At 42.8% G+C, this 16,375-nt stretch overlaps 2 protein-coding genes across 5 annotated transcripts in view; one reads left to right on the forward strand and one right to left on the reverse strand.

Annotated features, from left to right (window-relative positions):
* The window catches only part of LOC140465641 (peptidyl-prolyl cis-trans isomerase FKBP10-like), a 33,709-nt gene extending 28,996 nt beyond the window's left edge, over window positions 1–4,713 (forward strand). For both annotated transcript variants that reach the window (XM_072561206.1, XM_072561207.1), the window contains exons 8-10: window positions 481–623; window positions 1,905–2,068; window positions 3,545–4,713. In XM_072561206.1, the coding sequence (XP_072417307.1) occupies window positions 481–623; window positions 1,905–2,068; window positions 3,545–3,733 (496 nt within the window). In that variant the 3' untranslated portion in view covers window positions 3,734–4,713. The remainder of the gene's footprint in view (window positions 1–480; window positions 624–1,904; window positions 2,069–3,544) is intronic.
* A 1,248-nt stretch (window positions 4,714–5,961) lies between these two features.
* The window catches only part of klhl11 (kelch-like family member 11), a 68,230-nt gene continuing 57,816 nt past the window's right edge, over window positions 5,962–16,375 (reverse strand). For all 3 annotated transcript variants that reach the window (XM_072561202.1, XM_072561203.1, XM_072561204.1), the window contains 6 exons: window positions 13,179–13,225; window positions 12,209–12,294; window positions 10,881–10,970; window positions 10,184–10,346; window positions 7,956–8,156; window positions 5,962–6,428 (listed from right to left, as the gene is read on the reverse strand). In XM_072561202.1, the coding sequence (XP_072417303.1) occupies window positions 6,291–6,428; window positions 7,956–8,156; window positions 10,184–10,346; window positions 10,881–10,970; window positions 12,209–12,294; window positions 13,179–13,225 (725 nt within the window). In that variant the 3' untranslated portion in view covers window positions 5,962–6,290. The remainder of the gene's footprint in view (window positions 6,429–7,955; window positions 8,157–10,183; window positions 10,347–10,880; window positions 10,971–12,208; window positions 12,295–13,178; window positions 13,226–16,375) is intronic.

The raw sequence follows: 16,375 nt of genomic DNA on the forward strand, positions 1-16,375 counted from the left end.
CTGAGGGAGGGAATTCCGGATCTTGACCAGTGATAGGGAAAGAACGGTAATATATTTCCAAATCAGGATGAATAGCTACCTGTTACATATAATCTGCAGGAAAATGAGAGATTGTGTATTTTGGAGGAGGATGGGACCTAGCGTGGGGGGCCAAACTGCCTATGGCTACCTCACTGTCTGCCTATGCTCACATTCACACACAGGGTGAGGAGAGTATCCCAGTAAACACACTGGCTTCCTTGGAAAATATCAGGGTTAACAATAGAAAAGGAAACAACTAACAAAACTGTACTTGAATATTATGATCAAGTGCCCCTGGGTTAGGGCATAACAGCACAGTAACGGGTGGGCAGGGTCAGGGTTGATTGTTTTCTCGTCATGGCTCCTGATAGTTTCTTATAAACAAGGATTTGCTGGAGTTTTGACTGACTGTAACAATTCCTCTTTCTGTTTGTTTTGTTTTGCTCTGTGGTCCTTTAGCCGTGAGTTTGACACTCCTCCAACTTTTATCCTGGGTTCTTCGAAAACGATTGAAGGATTGAGTCAAGGCTTGTTTGACATGTGTATTGGAGAGAAACGGATTTTGACAATACCACCACATCTTGGTCATGGAGAGATGGGAGGTGAGGGAGGATGAACACTGTATTCTTCATTATTGTGAGACTTACTTAAACTGTTTCTGTGTTCGGTCTGGTTGGGGTAGGAAAGTGTCATTGCTGTCAGATTATATAGGCAGCATTGTGGGTTTAGACCAACCAATTCAATTTGAATAAAATTGAACACTACCTGTTGATGTTGCACTAATTATAAACAACCAATATCCTTCGGCGAAAGAAACCAACTTTGGTGCTCTGACACCTGACTCCTTGCCCATCCCAGCCTAGAGAGCTTCAATGACCATATGTTTGTATCTAACCTTATGCCAAATGCTTCTCACAGAGTTTGGGGCAACTAGGGATGAGTAATAAATACAAACCGAGTCCGTGATATCCACGTCTTGTGAGTGAATACTGTTCTTCATATTCTTCCTCACTGTAATTCCCCTGCTTGCTGTTGCGATTGTCCAGCCCTTACTTTTTCCTGCTGTTTGCCGGGATTTTTAAAATTCATTCACAGGATGTGAGCATCACAGGCTAGGCCCAGCATTTATTGCCCATCCCGAATTGCCCAGAGGGCTGTTGAGAGTCAACTACATTGCTGTGGATATGGAGTCACATGTAGGCCAGACCTGGTCTTCCCTAAAGGACATTAGTGAGCCAGATGGGTTTTTTTGCCCCTGACAATGCTTTCATAGTCATCATTAGACTATTTATTCCAGACTTTTATTGAATTCAAATTCCACCATCTGCCATGGCAGGATTCAAACCTGGGTCCCCTGAACTTTACCTGGGTTTCTGGATTAACGGTCCAGCAATAATACCACTAGGCCATTCCCTCTGCAACACTGCATTGGTCAATGCATTAATGAGATGATTCCAAATTGCTACTTTCCCTTGAGCCCTTGTCACACACGATTTCAAATGTTATAATGCTCGGCCAAGTCAAGACTTCCCTTCACCCTCGCGACCTGCTCAATGTAAAGAACAGAAAGAGGCCAAGCAACCCCTAGAGGTGATTTTGCCACGTGGTTAGATCCATGCTGATCTCCACCTTAACTCCATTGACTCCTCTTGATTTCATAATAGCTTTAACCAGCAGAATTATCCGATCCAGCTCCTTCTGTTTCAACTCCCCTGACCCCCCCCACCCCAGCCAATGTCCTGGTTTATTGAATATGTGATGCTACACCAACGTCTCTCACTCTCTGGGTTTGTAGTTTGTGATATCTGTCTATCCTGGTGCTGATATTAAAGTGATTTCTAAACGATGTGTTTCTTCACCCCTTCCCCCATATTGACCCCCAGCTGGAGATGTACCTGGCAGTGCAGTGCTGCTGTTTGATGTTGAACTGCTGGACTCGAAGCCAGGGGTCCCAGAGGGTTATCTGTTTGTCTGGACTGATAAACCTCCAGCTAACCTCCACAAGGAGCTTGATAGTAACCAGGACGGAGAGATCCTACTTGAAGAGGTAACATGCTTGCGCTCTCCGCAGTGGGACCTTTTGTTTTTTACATGTGTTCATGGGATGCGAGTGTCTCTGCCTATAACAGCATTTACTGCCCATCCCTAATTGTCCAGAGGGCAGTTCAGAGTCAACCACATTGCTGTGGGTCTGGAGTCAGCACTCATGTCATGAGTGAATCAGATGGGATTTTCGTGACTCTTAATTACAGATGTTTTATTAAACTCCAACTTCACTATCTACCATGGTGGAATTTGAAGCCAACTCCCCAGAGCATTACCTAGGTCTCTGGACTCCTAGCCTGTTGTTATTGTTAATACCACTAGACCATTGCCAGGTGGCCACATCAAAGCTGTCCACACAGAACGTGACTGAGCATATCCAGCCCAATCCACGCACAGTGCAGTCGGATCTTCGTCAATGTTGCAGGGTGAAAGAAATTGGAGAGAAACAAGATTTGAAATTCAGTAAATGGCCACGGCACTGCAGGTGAGTTCAAAGATAGTGAGGGTCAACTTGTAAACCAGGATGAGAATTTTAAAACTGATGCATTGTTGGGGAATGGGAGTCACTGAAGCTGAGCAAGCACAGTGGTGATGTCTAACTACTTTCTGAATTAATTAACACAATTAACTGACTGCTCTGTAAACTTGCTGCACATCTCATATGGGATGAAAATGTTCATAACTCCAGCTATCCTCAGATTCTGCGTGCATTGTCTAGTGGATTAGACTGCTAACAGTTACCTGATCTTACCAGTTCAGCATTCTAAAGAGCCTAGATTAGGTCAGGCTCCAATCTCCAGTGGGGTCCATGACATTCTATTGCATTGCTATAACAGGTTGAGAGCGCAGTTAACAAAACAGCTGGGGGATGAACTTGTAGAAATTTATAAAATCAAGAGGGACATGGATAGGGTGAATAGCCAAGGGCTTTTCCCCAGGACGGGGAGTCCAAAACGAGAGGACATAGGTTTAAGGTGAGAGAGGAAAAATTTAAAAGGGACCTAAGGGGCAACTTTTTCACGCAGAGGGTGGTGCATATATGGAATGAGCTGCCAGAGGAAGTGGTGGAGGCTGGTACAATTACAGCATTTAAGAGGCATCTGGATGGATATATGAATAGAAAGGGCTGAGGGGGATATGGGCCAAGTGCTGGCAAATGGGACACAGATTAATACAGGATATTTGGTCAGCATGGACGAGTTGGGCTGAAGGTTCTGTTTCCGTGCTGTACAGCTCTATGACATAGCATCCTGCGTTTTATTAATATTGGTAAAGGGTGCAAAAGCAAAGCAGTGAGACCAAACCCTGGAGTACCGTGTGCAGTTGATTGAGGGAATGTCATGGAGATTCACTTGGCTGATAGCAAGCCAGCACAGAGACCATGGGCCAAATGCGAACAGCCCAGAAGGCCATTCTGTTCAGTACGTGAGAAGACTTTGTCTTGGGTTTTAATTCAAGCTTATGCTTTTTTTTGCAGTTTTCTCGTTACATCAAGGCACAGGTTGATCAAGGTACAGGTCGTCTCTCACCAATCGATGATCCTGAAAAACTAATCGAGGACATGTTTGGAAATCAGGACCGCAACAAAGATGGGAAGATCACTCCAGATGAGCTCAAATTGAAGACTGATGAGGACAATGAACGGATTGTGAAAGATGAGCTATGAATATTTTACATGTTAAAAAAAAACTTTCCATCATTTCCCAAAGCAGGCACCCTGTAAACATAACATTGGAAAAGGTTTTCAACTTTTTGTTCCGTTTACTAATTTGGCTTCATAGTCCCATTTGCAATTTTTTTTACCTTGTCTCTCTTTTCTGTTGCTTATTTTGACTTTCTTCTTGTAAGGTTGTCCCCTCCATATAATTGGCTCAGGATTAGTGGTGTGAGAATTGATTGTCCTGCTTTCTACATGAGGCCTGGGGACACTAATCAATGATTACGCCTGAATTAATAACTCTGGGTTGTGTGGGTGTGCACTTGTGTGTCAGGTACTCAGGATTGAGTTCAAGGTAAAACGGCCAAAAACTGACCTGGCAGCTCACTGTAAATCTCAGATTCTTATTTGGAAAGGTCCAACAAACATCCACAACCTGCTGTAGAAGCAAAGTTTCTTAGTACTGTGTAGAAACAGTGATTTTGGGAAAGTACCCTTCCCTCTCCCCTTCCCCAGATACTGAGGTCAATCATGACTCTCTCAAGTTTTCACAGCAGTAATCACAAAACTGCTCAAATTCAGGGAATGAGCCACATAAGGAGGTGCCTTTAATGCTTTGGGAGAACTGTTTCTGTCCAGGACACACACAACCTTGCTTGAGGTCTCTTGTTCCCTCAATCCTGTCCTGACTGAGTTCAGTGGCTTCCACCCACTGTGTTTAAAGCATGGGGATAGTTGCTTGAGGCTATGCCTGGACTTATACCCATCCTTGACTTCAGTTTTTATTAAGCTCTAGGATTCCTATTCAGGATATTTCTCATCCTTTTTTTTTGTATGTTTTTATTTTTGCATTGAGTGGATTTTATGAAAAGTGTCTCTCAAGTGAAGCTGTGGTCCCTGATCTCAAGTGGAAGCCTTTATGTAAAAGGAAGTGGAGAATTTCCACACCATTTGAGAAAGGATAACTAAATGGATTTCTTGTATAAAAACTTCTAAACTTTTGTCGTCATTTTTGACTTGGGCGCTATATTCTCAGGGTTATGGCTGTTACTGGCACTTATTCTGAGAATGTTGAGGTAGGGTATTTTGATATGATATCTTCAGAGGGCAATTAGTAATCAAGCGGTTTGTTGTGGGACTGAAGGTACATGCAGACACGAAGCAGGTAAAAATGGCAACATATCTCTCCTTGAGAAATACTGATAGATAGTCTTTACTAATGAGCTCATGTCAGGAGTTACTAATAGGAGTAACTAAGGAGCTCATGTCAGGAGTTACTAATAGGAGTAACTAAGGAGCTCATGTCAGGAGTTACTAATAGGAGTAACTAAGGAGCTCATGTCAGGAGTTACTAATAGGAGTAACTAAGGAGCTCATGTCAGGAGTTACTAATAGGAGTAACTAAGGAGCTCATGTCAGGAGTTACTAATAGGAGTAACTAAGGAGCTCATGTCAGGAGTTACTAATAGGAGTAACTAAGGAGCTCATGTCAGGAGTTACTAATAGGAGTAACTAAGGAGCTCATGTCAGGAGTTACTAATAGGAGTAACTAAGGAGCTCATGTCAGGAGTTACTAATAGGAGTAACTAAGGAGCTCATGTCAGGAGTTACTAATAGGAGTAACTAAGGAGCTCATGTCAGGAGTTACTAATAGGAGTAACTAAGGAGCTCATGTCAGGAGTTACTAATAGGAGTAACTAAGGAGCTCATGTCAGGAGTTACTAATAGGAGTAACTAAGGAGCTCATGTCAGGAGTAACTAATAGGAGTAACTAAGGAGCTCATGTCAGGAGTTACTAATAGGAGTAACTAATGAGCTCATGTCAGGAGTTACTAATAGGAGTAACTAATGAGCTCATGTCAGGAGTAACTAATAGGAGTAACTAATGAGCTCATGTCAGGAGTTACTAATAGGAGTAACTAATGAGCTCATGTCAGGAGTTACTAATAGGAGTAACTAATGAGCTCATGTCAGGAGTTACTAATAGGAGTAACTAAGGAGTAACTACCCTATCCTTCTTATGGATGGCATGTGTGTGATATAATCAAAAGTGAGGGTCTTGGGATCTGCCAACAGCCATAACCCAGTAAATTATTTTAGGGGTTAGTTTATCAGAAGGGATTAAAATTGCAGAAACCAAAATAATTCTTTACAGATTATCAGCATTCACCAAATCTGTACCTTTTCTCCAATAACCAAATATAACCATCCCCTCACCAATCAATAACCACACATACTTTTCAAAATGTAATTTTTATTTAAAATCAGAGTGGCAAATGTTTGACTAGGGCAGGGAAATTAAGATTTCTTCAGTCATGCAAGTAAATGTTTTAAGAACACAGTTTATCTACAAAGGAACAGTATACTAAATAAAATCAACACTCTTTTAGCTGATTTTGATACAAAAGACTCCCCACCTCATTTTTAAAATACTATGAACACATTAAGTCTAATTGTACGGTACCTGCCCTCTTTGTGCATCACAAACCACATTAAACAAACCTGTTGACAGCCTTCCAAACCTGGCCCAGTGTTGAAACATAGAGGTAATTCTGACATTTGCAGACTAACTGTCCTGACAGCAATTTAACAAATGATTGGGATTGAGAACATGTTTCAAGATTCCATTTGCTACATCCAATGTTTCATCATTCACGAGAACAATGTCATACAAAGCCAGGTATTTGTTCAGGAGCTGATCAACCTGCAGAGGAAAGACAGGGTACTGAGATCGGAAGGCTGTAGTGAATGGAGAAGTTTTCTAATCGAATCTACAACAAACTGACTCCTCTGGATGAACACACTACCTAATGCTCCTAATGGCATGCAGATTAGAAATATTCCGTTCCAAACTGAATTGAGGGATTCAAGTCACAGCAGAACTAGCAACCTTTAAGTTGGATGTACAGACAGTGGGGCTTCAGGTGATAAATCAGCCCATGTTCCAGATGTGACTGCATATGTCATTCTGAGTGAGAACAAGATTGGACATTGCCTTCATAGAACATAGAACAGGCCCTTTGGCCCTCAATGTTGCACTGACCTATGAACTATTCTCAGCTCTTCCCCCTACATTATCCCATCATCCATGTGCTTATCCAAGGACTGTTTAAATCTCCCTAATGTGGCTGAGTTAACTACATTAGCATGCAGGGCATTCCATGTCCTTACCACTCTCTGAGTAAAGAACCTGTCTCTGACATCTGTCTTAAATCTATCACCCCTCAATTTGTAGCTATGCCCCTCATACAAGCTGACGTCATCATCCTAGGAAAAAGACTTTCACTGTCTACCCTATCTAATCCTCTGATCATCTTGTATGTCTCTATCAAATCCCCCCTTAGCCGCCTTCTTTCCAGTGAGATCAGACCCAAGTCTCTCAGCCTTTCCTCATAAGACCTTCCCTCCAGATCAGGCATAACACCCTGGTAAATCTCCTCTGCACCTTTTCTAATGCTTCCACATCCTTCCGAAATATTGCGACCAGAACTGTACACAATATTCCAAGTAAGGTCACACTAGCATTTTGTTCAGTTATAGCATGATATTGCAGCTCAATCCCTCTACCAATAAAACCTAACACACTGTATGCCTTCTTAACAGCACTATCCACCTGGATGGCAACCTTCAGAGATCAATGTACATGGACTCCAAGATCTCTGCACATCCACACAATCAAGAATCTTTCCATTGACCCAGTACTCTGCCTTCCTGTTATTCTTCCCAAAATGCATCACCTCAAATTGAGCTGCATTGTACTCCTTAGTTAAATATATACTGTCATGAGGAATGCCTCTTGGACAACACTCAGCATCCATGGGTAGAACTCTATCTCAGAATAGTTCAGAAAAACAGACTTTGAATTAACTTAGGTTTCTCAGACAGAAAATTAGCAACTTTTTCCACTAGCTGGAAAGGTTAGAAAGGAGGAAGCCATAACGTGAATCAGTCAGGCTATTCAAGGGAAAAATGAGAAAACATTGCAAAGAGGAGATGTGTAGAGCTCACTGCCACATAAAGGAAACAGTGTTAGCTCAATGAATAATGTAAAACCTGAGAGTGACAGAGTGCTGCTTGCTGATGGGGATATGAGACTGTATGATTAACATGGCATTAAATGCTACAGAGGAATTGAATTACCATCTCCAGTTCCTAACCTGGTGCCTGTACTGACCACTTTTGTGGGACAAAACCAAGGAAGTGCATTGAGTTATTGCAGACCTTCCCTCACCTTATCATTCAGGAATCCAATTTTCAGGATATTCTCCTGGTTTTGGACTCCGTCGGCCATGTTGGGATCCCCCAGTGAATCTCCCAGGAGAATGACATTGCTGTGGCTTCTCAGCTGCTGTAAGTGTTTGGTGTTGCGCAGGGCCCCCTCACGCTTGTTGTAAACATGGATTATTTCACCTTTAAATCCTTTCAGAATCCCCTGAGAATAAAAAAATACATGCACAGCAAACTTTTAACATGATGCACCACTGACCCTGAATCTAAAGTTCTAGTTACTAACACTTACATAAAACAGTACAGCACAGGAACGGGCCCTTCGGCCCACAATGTTGTGCTGAATGTGATGCTAAATTCAACTAATCTCTTCTACCTGTCCTCCGCTCATATCCCTCTGTTCCTCGCATGTTCCTTTGTTTATCTAAAAGTCTCTTAAACGCCCCCATCGTATCTGTTTCCACCACCACCTCTGGCAGTGTGTTCTAACTCCTGCCATTCTCTGCGTAAAAAACTAGCCCCTCACATCTCCTTTGAACTCCCCCCCTCACCTTAAATGCATGCCCCCTATTATTAGTTGTTTCAACTCTGGGAAAAAGATTCTGACCGTCAACCCTATCTATGCACCTCATAATTTTATAGACATCTATGAAGTCTCCCCTCAGCCTCTGCCACTCCTGAGTTAGCAACCTGAGTTTTTCTAGCCTCTCCCTTCTCCTCTACTGTGGCAATCAAAATTGAATGCAATACTCTAAGAGCGGCCTGACCCAGGTTTTATAAAGCTGCAACATGACTTCCCATTCCTTGTACTCAGTTCCCTGACCAATAAAGGCAAGCATGTCATTCACCTTCCTTACCACCCTATCTACCTGGAAACCATGGACACGAACCCCAAGATCCCTCTGTACATCAATGCTGTTCCAGATCCTGCCATTAACTGTTTACCTTTCCTAACATTTAATCTCCAGCACCTCACACTTACCTGGATTAAACTCCATCTGCCATTTCTCTGCCCATATCTGACCTGCGCAACTGATCTATAACCCATTGTATCCTTTGACAACCTTCTACACTATTCACGACTCTACTGTTCTTTGTATCATCTGCAAAATTACTAACTCACCCATCAACATTTTCATTCAAGTCATTTCTATATGTCACAAATAGCAGAGGTCCCAGTACAGATCCCTGCAGAATACCACCAGTCACAGACCTCCAGCCTTGAAAGATACCCTTCCACCATGACCCTCTGTCTTCTTTGGGCAAGTCAATTCTGAATCCCTGTGGCCAAGTCACTATAGATCTCGTGTATCTTAATCTTCTGGATAAGTCTACCAGGAGAGACCTTATCAAAAGCCTTATTAAAATCCATGTCGACAACATCCACTGCTCTACCTTCATCAATCACCTTTGTAATCTCCTCAAAAAATTCAATCAATTTAGTAAGACATGAGCCCTGCACAAAGCCACGCTGACTCCCTAATTAGACCATGCTTTTCCAAACGCGTGTAAATCCTATTCCCAAAAACTCTCTCCAACAGCTTCCCAACCACGGATGTGAGACTCACCGGTCTAGTTTTCTAGATTATCCCTATTTCCCTTCTTGAACACGGGAACATTTGTGATAATATAGCACTTTTCACAACCCCAATGTCCTGAAGTGTTTCACAGCAATATTTGCAAAATTTTTGAATGTAGTAACTAATAAAAGAGAAATGAAACAGCCAATATGCCACAATGCATCCAATTAACGCACTTTACATTCTTACACGTAGACTGTTTCCCAGTCTGGTGAGTAAAGTTTTTTGGTTAAATACCAAAACCAATAAAGGCATCCAACCTTACAGAACCAGCTGCACTATAAGGAGAATGGAATAATCAGTGAGCACGCTGGTATTTAAAGTCTAACGTTCACTATTTGGCTTTACAATGGGTTTTATCTCTCAGGACTTCAAAGTGCCCCCACCTCCATTTATAGTAGTTTCCCACAATCGTTAATTTTTCTGCTCCTTTCACAATGGTAGTTAATCCTGACCCTTCCCTAATCTGACTGCAGCCATTTATAGAATTCAACAACTCTGTCAATTTAACTCATTCTGAATCTCCCCAGGAGCAAGTCCTAAAGCTCAAACACAACCCACCCCCAAACCAGCCCCATAACCTCGACCTCCAAGAGCTCTGCACCTCCTGAAAAGTCGCTAGCCTGATGTACTTAATCAGTCGCTCACTCACATTCTCATCAAAGTCCATGAAGTTTGACACCACCGTGATGTTTTGGTGATAGACATCAAACTGCCGAATGATTTCCTCCAGAACATCACCTACACCAGCCGAAAATATCAAGACAGGAACACCGTGTTTGTGAAGTTCACCGAAGAAAATCCCGAATCCATCCCTGTGACAGAAAAACACACATCGGATGCATGAATGATTGCTGAACAGAGATCTGGGTTCACTCGGGATTACACAGCTGAAAGAAAACTGACTAAGTTGTATTTATATAGCACCTTCACAGCTTTTGAATGTCACTCATCATCAGTGAAGTACATTTTGAAATGTAGTCAGTGTTGGAATGTGGGGAACATTGCATTTCTGCACAGCAAGCTCCCACAAACAACAATGTGATAATGACGAGATTATTTGACATTTGGTGACACTGGTTGAGGGACACAACTCAGTCAGAATAGCAGGGAGACCTCCCCACAGATCTTTTATGTTCACTCCCCCAGGGGCAGATGGGGCCTCAATTTATTGTTTTAACTAAAGTACAGTACCTCTGAAAGTGTGGGCTTCCCTCAGCTCTGCATTGGGATTGTCAACATAAATTCTCTGTTCCAAGTGTCTGCAGTGACAGTTGTTTGACTCACTGTAACAGCACCGCTCATCGATCCCCAGCTGGGAGTTAAAATACACAACAGATCACTCCTACCTCAGCTCAGCACCTGATTCCTTCACAGTTTTGGCCAGTTTGCTCTTTTCAATCTTCTGCTCCACAAGGAGCTCATGGACTTTTGTCCACCTGCCGAAAGAACAGAGAGTTCAGGGTCAGAGCCCAGTCACTTCCAATTAATCTACACCTGAATTAAGACTTGAGGCTTGATACTATCCACTTGATTAGCACTCACCACCGGCACTCAGTTGCAGCAGTGTGTACCATCTACAAGATGCACTGCAGAAATTCACCAAGGCTCCTCAGACAGCACCTTCCAAATCCACAACTACTTTCATCCAGAAGGACAAGGGCAGCAGATACATGGGAACACCACCCCCTGCAAACTCCTCTCCAGGACACTTACCATCCTAACTTGGAAATATATCACTGTTCCTTCAGTGTTACTGGGTCAGAATCCTGGTATTCCTTACCTAAGAGCATTGTGGGTGTACTGCAGCAGTTCAAGAAGACAGCTCACCCCCACCTTCTCAAGGGCAGCTAGAGGGGGCGTACATTACTATCAAATTCAAATATCCAGAATTGACTTGAAGATAAAGCTATCTAAATTAGGATAGGCTTTTACTCCTAAAGGCTCGAAGAATAAGGGGTGATTTTATTGAAACCTATAATCCTGAGAGATCTTGCAAAGATGGATGTGCCCAGGATAATTCCTGTTCTGGGGGAACCTCAAAGTCGGGGTCACTGTTTAAAAATTAAGGGCCACCCGTTTAAAACCAAGATTAGGCCTAACCTTTTCTCTTGTGAGTCTTTGGAACTCTCTGAAAAATTGCTAGAACGCCCTCAAATATTTTCAAGGCAACGAGATATAGGTTCTCAGGGGGAGGAAGGAATGTGGATTTGAGGTTACAATCAGGTTAGCCATGATCTTATTGAATGGTGGGGCAGGCTCAAGGGGCTGAATGGCCTACCCCTGAACCATGTGTTTGTATTTTTGTGACAATATGATTGAAAAAGAACATCACAAATGTTCTGCAAGTTTAATGAAATTCGAGCTGTACAAAATCCACACCAATCTAGAAAAGGGGAATAAGACAGTCCAGACACAACTGAGTCTGGATTACTCAAAATAACTAAAAGAACAGCCAGAAGAGGCCAGAGACCTGTGGTCCATCTGTTTCAGCTGAGCTCATGGACACATGGACACACGGACACACACCCATCACAGACACACACCAACATCCACTCCCCTCCCAGCCCCCAGCAGGGAGGAGTGAAACCTCAGCACCTTCCCAGGTCCCCCACTCCGTGTGGCTGGATGTCAGGAATGGAGACAGCAACAATAAAATCTAAGGACTGTGACCCACCACTCGATCATCAGGGGAAACTTCTCTTCGATGCTGCGTGAGTGGTCAATCTCAATGGGATAGTAGAAGTTGAGAAGTTCGTTCATCTGTAATGAGAGATTAAAATTCTGAGAGGCATGCATAGGGTGGATACTTGGTGCGTTTTTCCCAGAGAGGAAATGTCAAATACTAGGGGAGATAGGCTTAAGGTGAGAGGGGCAACATTTGAAGGAGATACATGAGGCATTTATTTACACAGAGGGTGGTAGGTGTCAGAAATATGCTGCTGGAGAGGTGATAGAAGCAATGTTTAAGAGGCATTTGAACAAGTAGAGGGACACACACCATGTGCAGGCAGAAGGGATTAGTTTGGAATGGTATGATTGGCACAGACATGGTGGGCCGAAGGGTCTGTTCCTGTGCTGTACTGTTTTACGTCTATGTTCATTGTGACTCAAAACACAGGCTGATCCACAATAAACAGAGATCACATGAAGTTCCACAGTCTTACTAGACCATAAGGCTGCTATCTCATTAGTGAGAGATGACTGGTTGTAATTTAACCTGAGAACTGCCACAGCTCAGGTAAGGGGAGAGGTTTGAGAAGGAAAGTCCTTCATTTTGACCTCAGCCAATGTGGGAATTGAACCCACACAGTTGCCATTACACTATTTCACAAAGCAACCATCCAGTCAACTGAGCTAAACCAATTCTCAAACAGAGATATCTAACAGGCAAAGAGATAGTTACCTGGGAAATAAGATCTGGAGAGTGAGGGAAATTGAGGGAAATAATGTGAGAGCAAATGGGGAGCATATTATGGACCATCACACCTGCCCCTTGCGACTGTGGAAATGTATAATGTAGAAAGATGCATTCTGCATGTTCATGTCACTGCCAGCCATTTTCTTCTGCAGATCATTGCTCTGTGTTTACAAATGTGAACTAAGCTACAGCTTATTTATATCTGTAAAATGTAGGCACCAATTACCTTTATCTTGCATTCATCGCTAATTAATGTGCTGTCTTGAATAATACCTGTGGAAATCCGAAGAAGTACATAAGTAGTATTAGTGCAGATCAAACTCCAATTTAAAATTCAATTCATTTATAATCCTTTTGCAAATTTCCTGAAATTTCTAGAAAATTGCGTGCTCACTGAAATTAAAGCTCTCACTATATTCTCCCCATCAAACACTCCCAGTACAGGGACAACACAGTGCGAGATACTTCCTCTACACTGTCCCTGTTAAACAATCCCAGGACATATACAGAATGGGGTTAGACACAGAGTGCAGCTTTCTCTACTATTTTAAATGGTACTTTAAACTGAAAGTAAAGGTGCCTCTACATTTTTAAACTGTAAGTAAAGCTCTCTCAACACTGTCCCCATCAAACATACCCAGGCCAGGGACACACAGGCTTCAGAGTAAAGCTCCCTCGACACTGTCCCCATCAAACGCCCACAAGACAGAGACAGCACAGGCTTAATACAGATTAAAGCTCTCTCTACATGTCCCCATAAAACAATCACAAGACAGAGACAGCATGGGGATAGATACAGATTAAACTGGCTCTATTCTTTCAAATGGAAAGTAAACCTGACTTTACATTGTCCCATCAGAAACTCCCAGGACAGGGAAAGTACAGGGGTAGATAGAGTAAAGCTCCCTCTAGTTATTTAAATGGAAATTAAAGCTGCATTTACACTGCCCTCATCAAAAACTGACTGAACAGGAACAGCACAGGTTAGATCTAGAGTAAAGCCCCTTTACTCTTCTGAACTGAAAGCAAAGCTCCGTTCACACACATAAAATGGAAGTAAAACTCCTTCCACCCTGTCCCATCAAACACTCCCAGGATAGGGTTTGCACAGGATTAGATACACAGTACAGGTAACTGTACTCTTATACATAGAAAGCAAAGCCCCATGAAACATTCCCACAACAGGGACAGCACAGGGTTAGATATGAAATAAAGCTTCCTCTACATTGACCCCATCAAACACTTCCAGGTCAGACACAGCATGGGATTAGATATAGAGTAAGTGCCTCTACACTTTTAAACAGAAATGAAAGCTTCCTCTACACTGTCCCTGTCAAACATACTCAGGCCATGTACTATACAGATATGATATGGAAGCAGAATTAGGCCATTCAGCCCATCGAGTCTGCTCTGCCATTTAATCATGGCTGATACCTTTCTGAAGCCTTCTCCCTGTAACCCTTGATTCCCTTACCAAGCAAGAATCTACCTCTGTCTGAGATACTTTTAATGATTTTGTCTCCATACACCTTTGTGACAATGAGCTCCACAGATTCACTCTGCTCTGGCTGAAGACATTCCTCCTCATCTCCATTCGAAAGGATTGTCCTTTCACTGTGAGGCTGTGCCTTCAGATCCTAATCTCTCCTGCAAATGGAAACATGTTCTCCATGTCCACTCTGTCCATGGCCTCTCAGTGTTCTGTAAGTTTTAAACAGACCCCACCTCGTCCTTTAAACTCTACGAAGTACAGACCCAGAGTCCTTAACCGCTCCTCATATAAAAAGCCCTTTGTCCCAGGATCATTCTTGTAAACCTCCTCTGGATCCTCTCCCCTTCAGCACATCCATCCTTAGATTCGGGGCCCAAACCTGCCCACAATATTCCAAATGTGATCTGACCAGAGCTTTATATAGCCTCAGCAGTATATTTCTACTCTTGTATTCTAGCCCCCTTGAAAGGAATTTAAACATTACATTTGCCATCCTACCTGTCAACTGAACCTACATGTTAACCTTAAAAGTATCATGTGCTAAGACTCCCAAATCCCTTTGTGCTTCAGATTTCAAAAAGCTTTCCCAGTTTAGAAAATAGTCTATGCCTCTATTCTTCCTACCAAAATGCATAATCTAACAATTCCCCACCTTGTATTCCATTTACCCCTTCTTTGTCCACTCTCCTAGCCTGTCCATGTCCTTCTGCACTCCCTACTTCCTCAACACAACCTGTACCTCATTTTTTTGTTGGGCAAAAACTTAGCAGCAACGCTCTCAGTTTCTTCGTCTTGATTGTTAATGTATAATGTGAATATTTGTGGTTCCCAACACTAACCCCTGAAGAACTCCACTCGTCACGAGCAGCAATCCTGAAAAAGACCCCTTTATCCCCACTCTGTGCCTTCCACCAGTCAGCCAACCCTTGACCCATGCCAGGATTTTGCCCCTAACACTATTATGTTCTTTAGTAGCCTGGTCTGTGGGTACCTTGTCCAAAGCCTTCTGGAAATCCAAACAGATCACGTCTACTTGCTCTCTTTTGTCTAACTTATTCATTATTTCCTCAAAGAATTCTAACAGATTTGTCAGGCCTGATCCCCCCCGACTCAGTTCTGTTTTACCATTTGTTTCTCAGGACTCCATAATCTCATCCTTAATCATGGACTCTAAAATCCTGCCAACCAAGGTTAGGCTAATTGGCTTACAGTCTCCTGTCTCCTGCCCTTCTTAAACAGGGTGTTACGTTAGCCAGTTTCCTGACTCCAGTCATTCCTGAACGAGCACCAGCAATTCCTCTACAATCTCCTTAGATATCTCCTCCAGAACCTCTAGTCCACGCGATTTATCCACCTTCAAATCTTACAGAACAAGAACTAAGAACAATACAGCACAGGAACAGGCCCTATGGCCCTCCAAGCCTGTGCCAACACATCGTGCCCTTCCATACTAAAACTGTCTTCACTTACAGGATCCATATCCTTCTATTCACTTTCCTATTCCTGTATTTATCCAGGTGCTTCTTGAGTGCTGCTGTTGTGTCTGCTCCCACCCCCTCCTCTGGCAGCGCGTTCCAGGCACTCACCACCCTTTGTGTGAAAAACCAGCCTCACACATCTCATTTAAACTCTCCCTTCCCTCTGCACCTGTGTCCCCTAGTAATTGATCCCTCCACTTTAGGAAAAAGCCTCACACTTTCTACTCTATCCATGCCATTCACAAACTTATAAATGAGTATCAGGTCACCCTTCAACCTCCTGCATTTCAGTGAAAACAAACCCAGTCTATCCATCTTTCTTCATTACTAAAATTCTCCATAACAGGCAACATCCTGGTAAATCTTTTCTGTACCCTCTCCAAAGCATCCACATCCTTCTGGTATTGTGGCGACCAGAACTGTATGCAATATTCCAAGTGTGGCCTAACTGAA

This window comes from Chiloscyllium punctatum, chromosome 42, assembly GCF_047496795.1.
Source record: "Chiloscyllium punctatum isolate Juve2018m chromosome 42, sChiPun1.3, whole genome shotgun sequence".
NCBI classification, from domain to species: domain Eukaryota; kingdom Metazoa; phylum Chordata; class Chondrichthyes; order Orectolobiformes; family Hemiscylliidae; genus Chiloscyllium; species Chiloscyllium punctatum.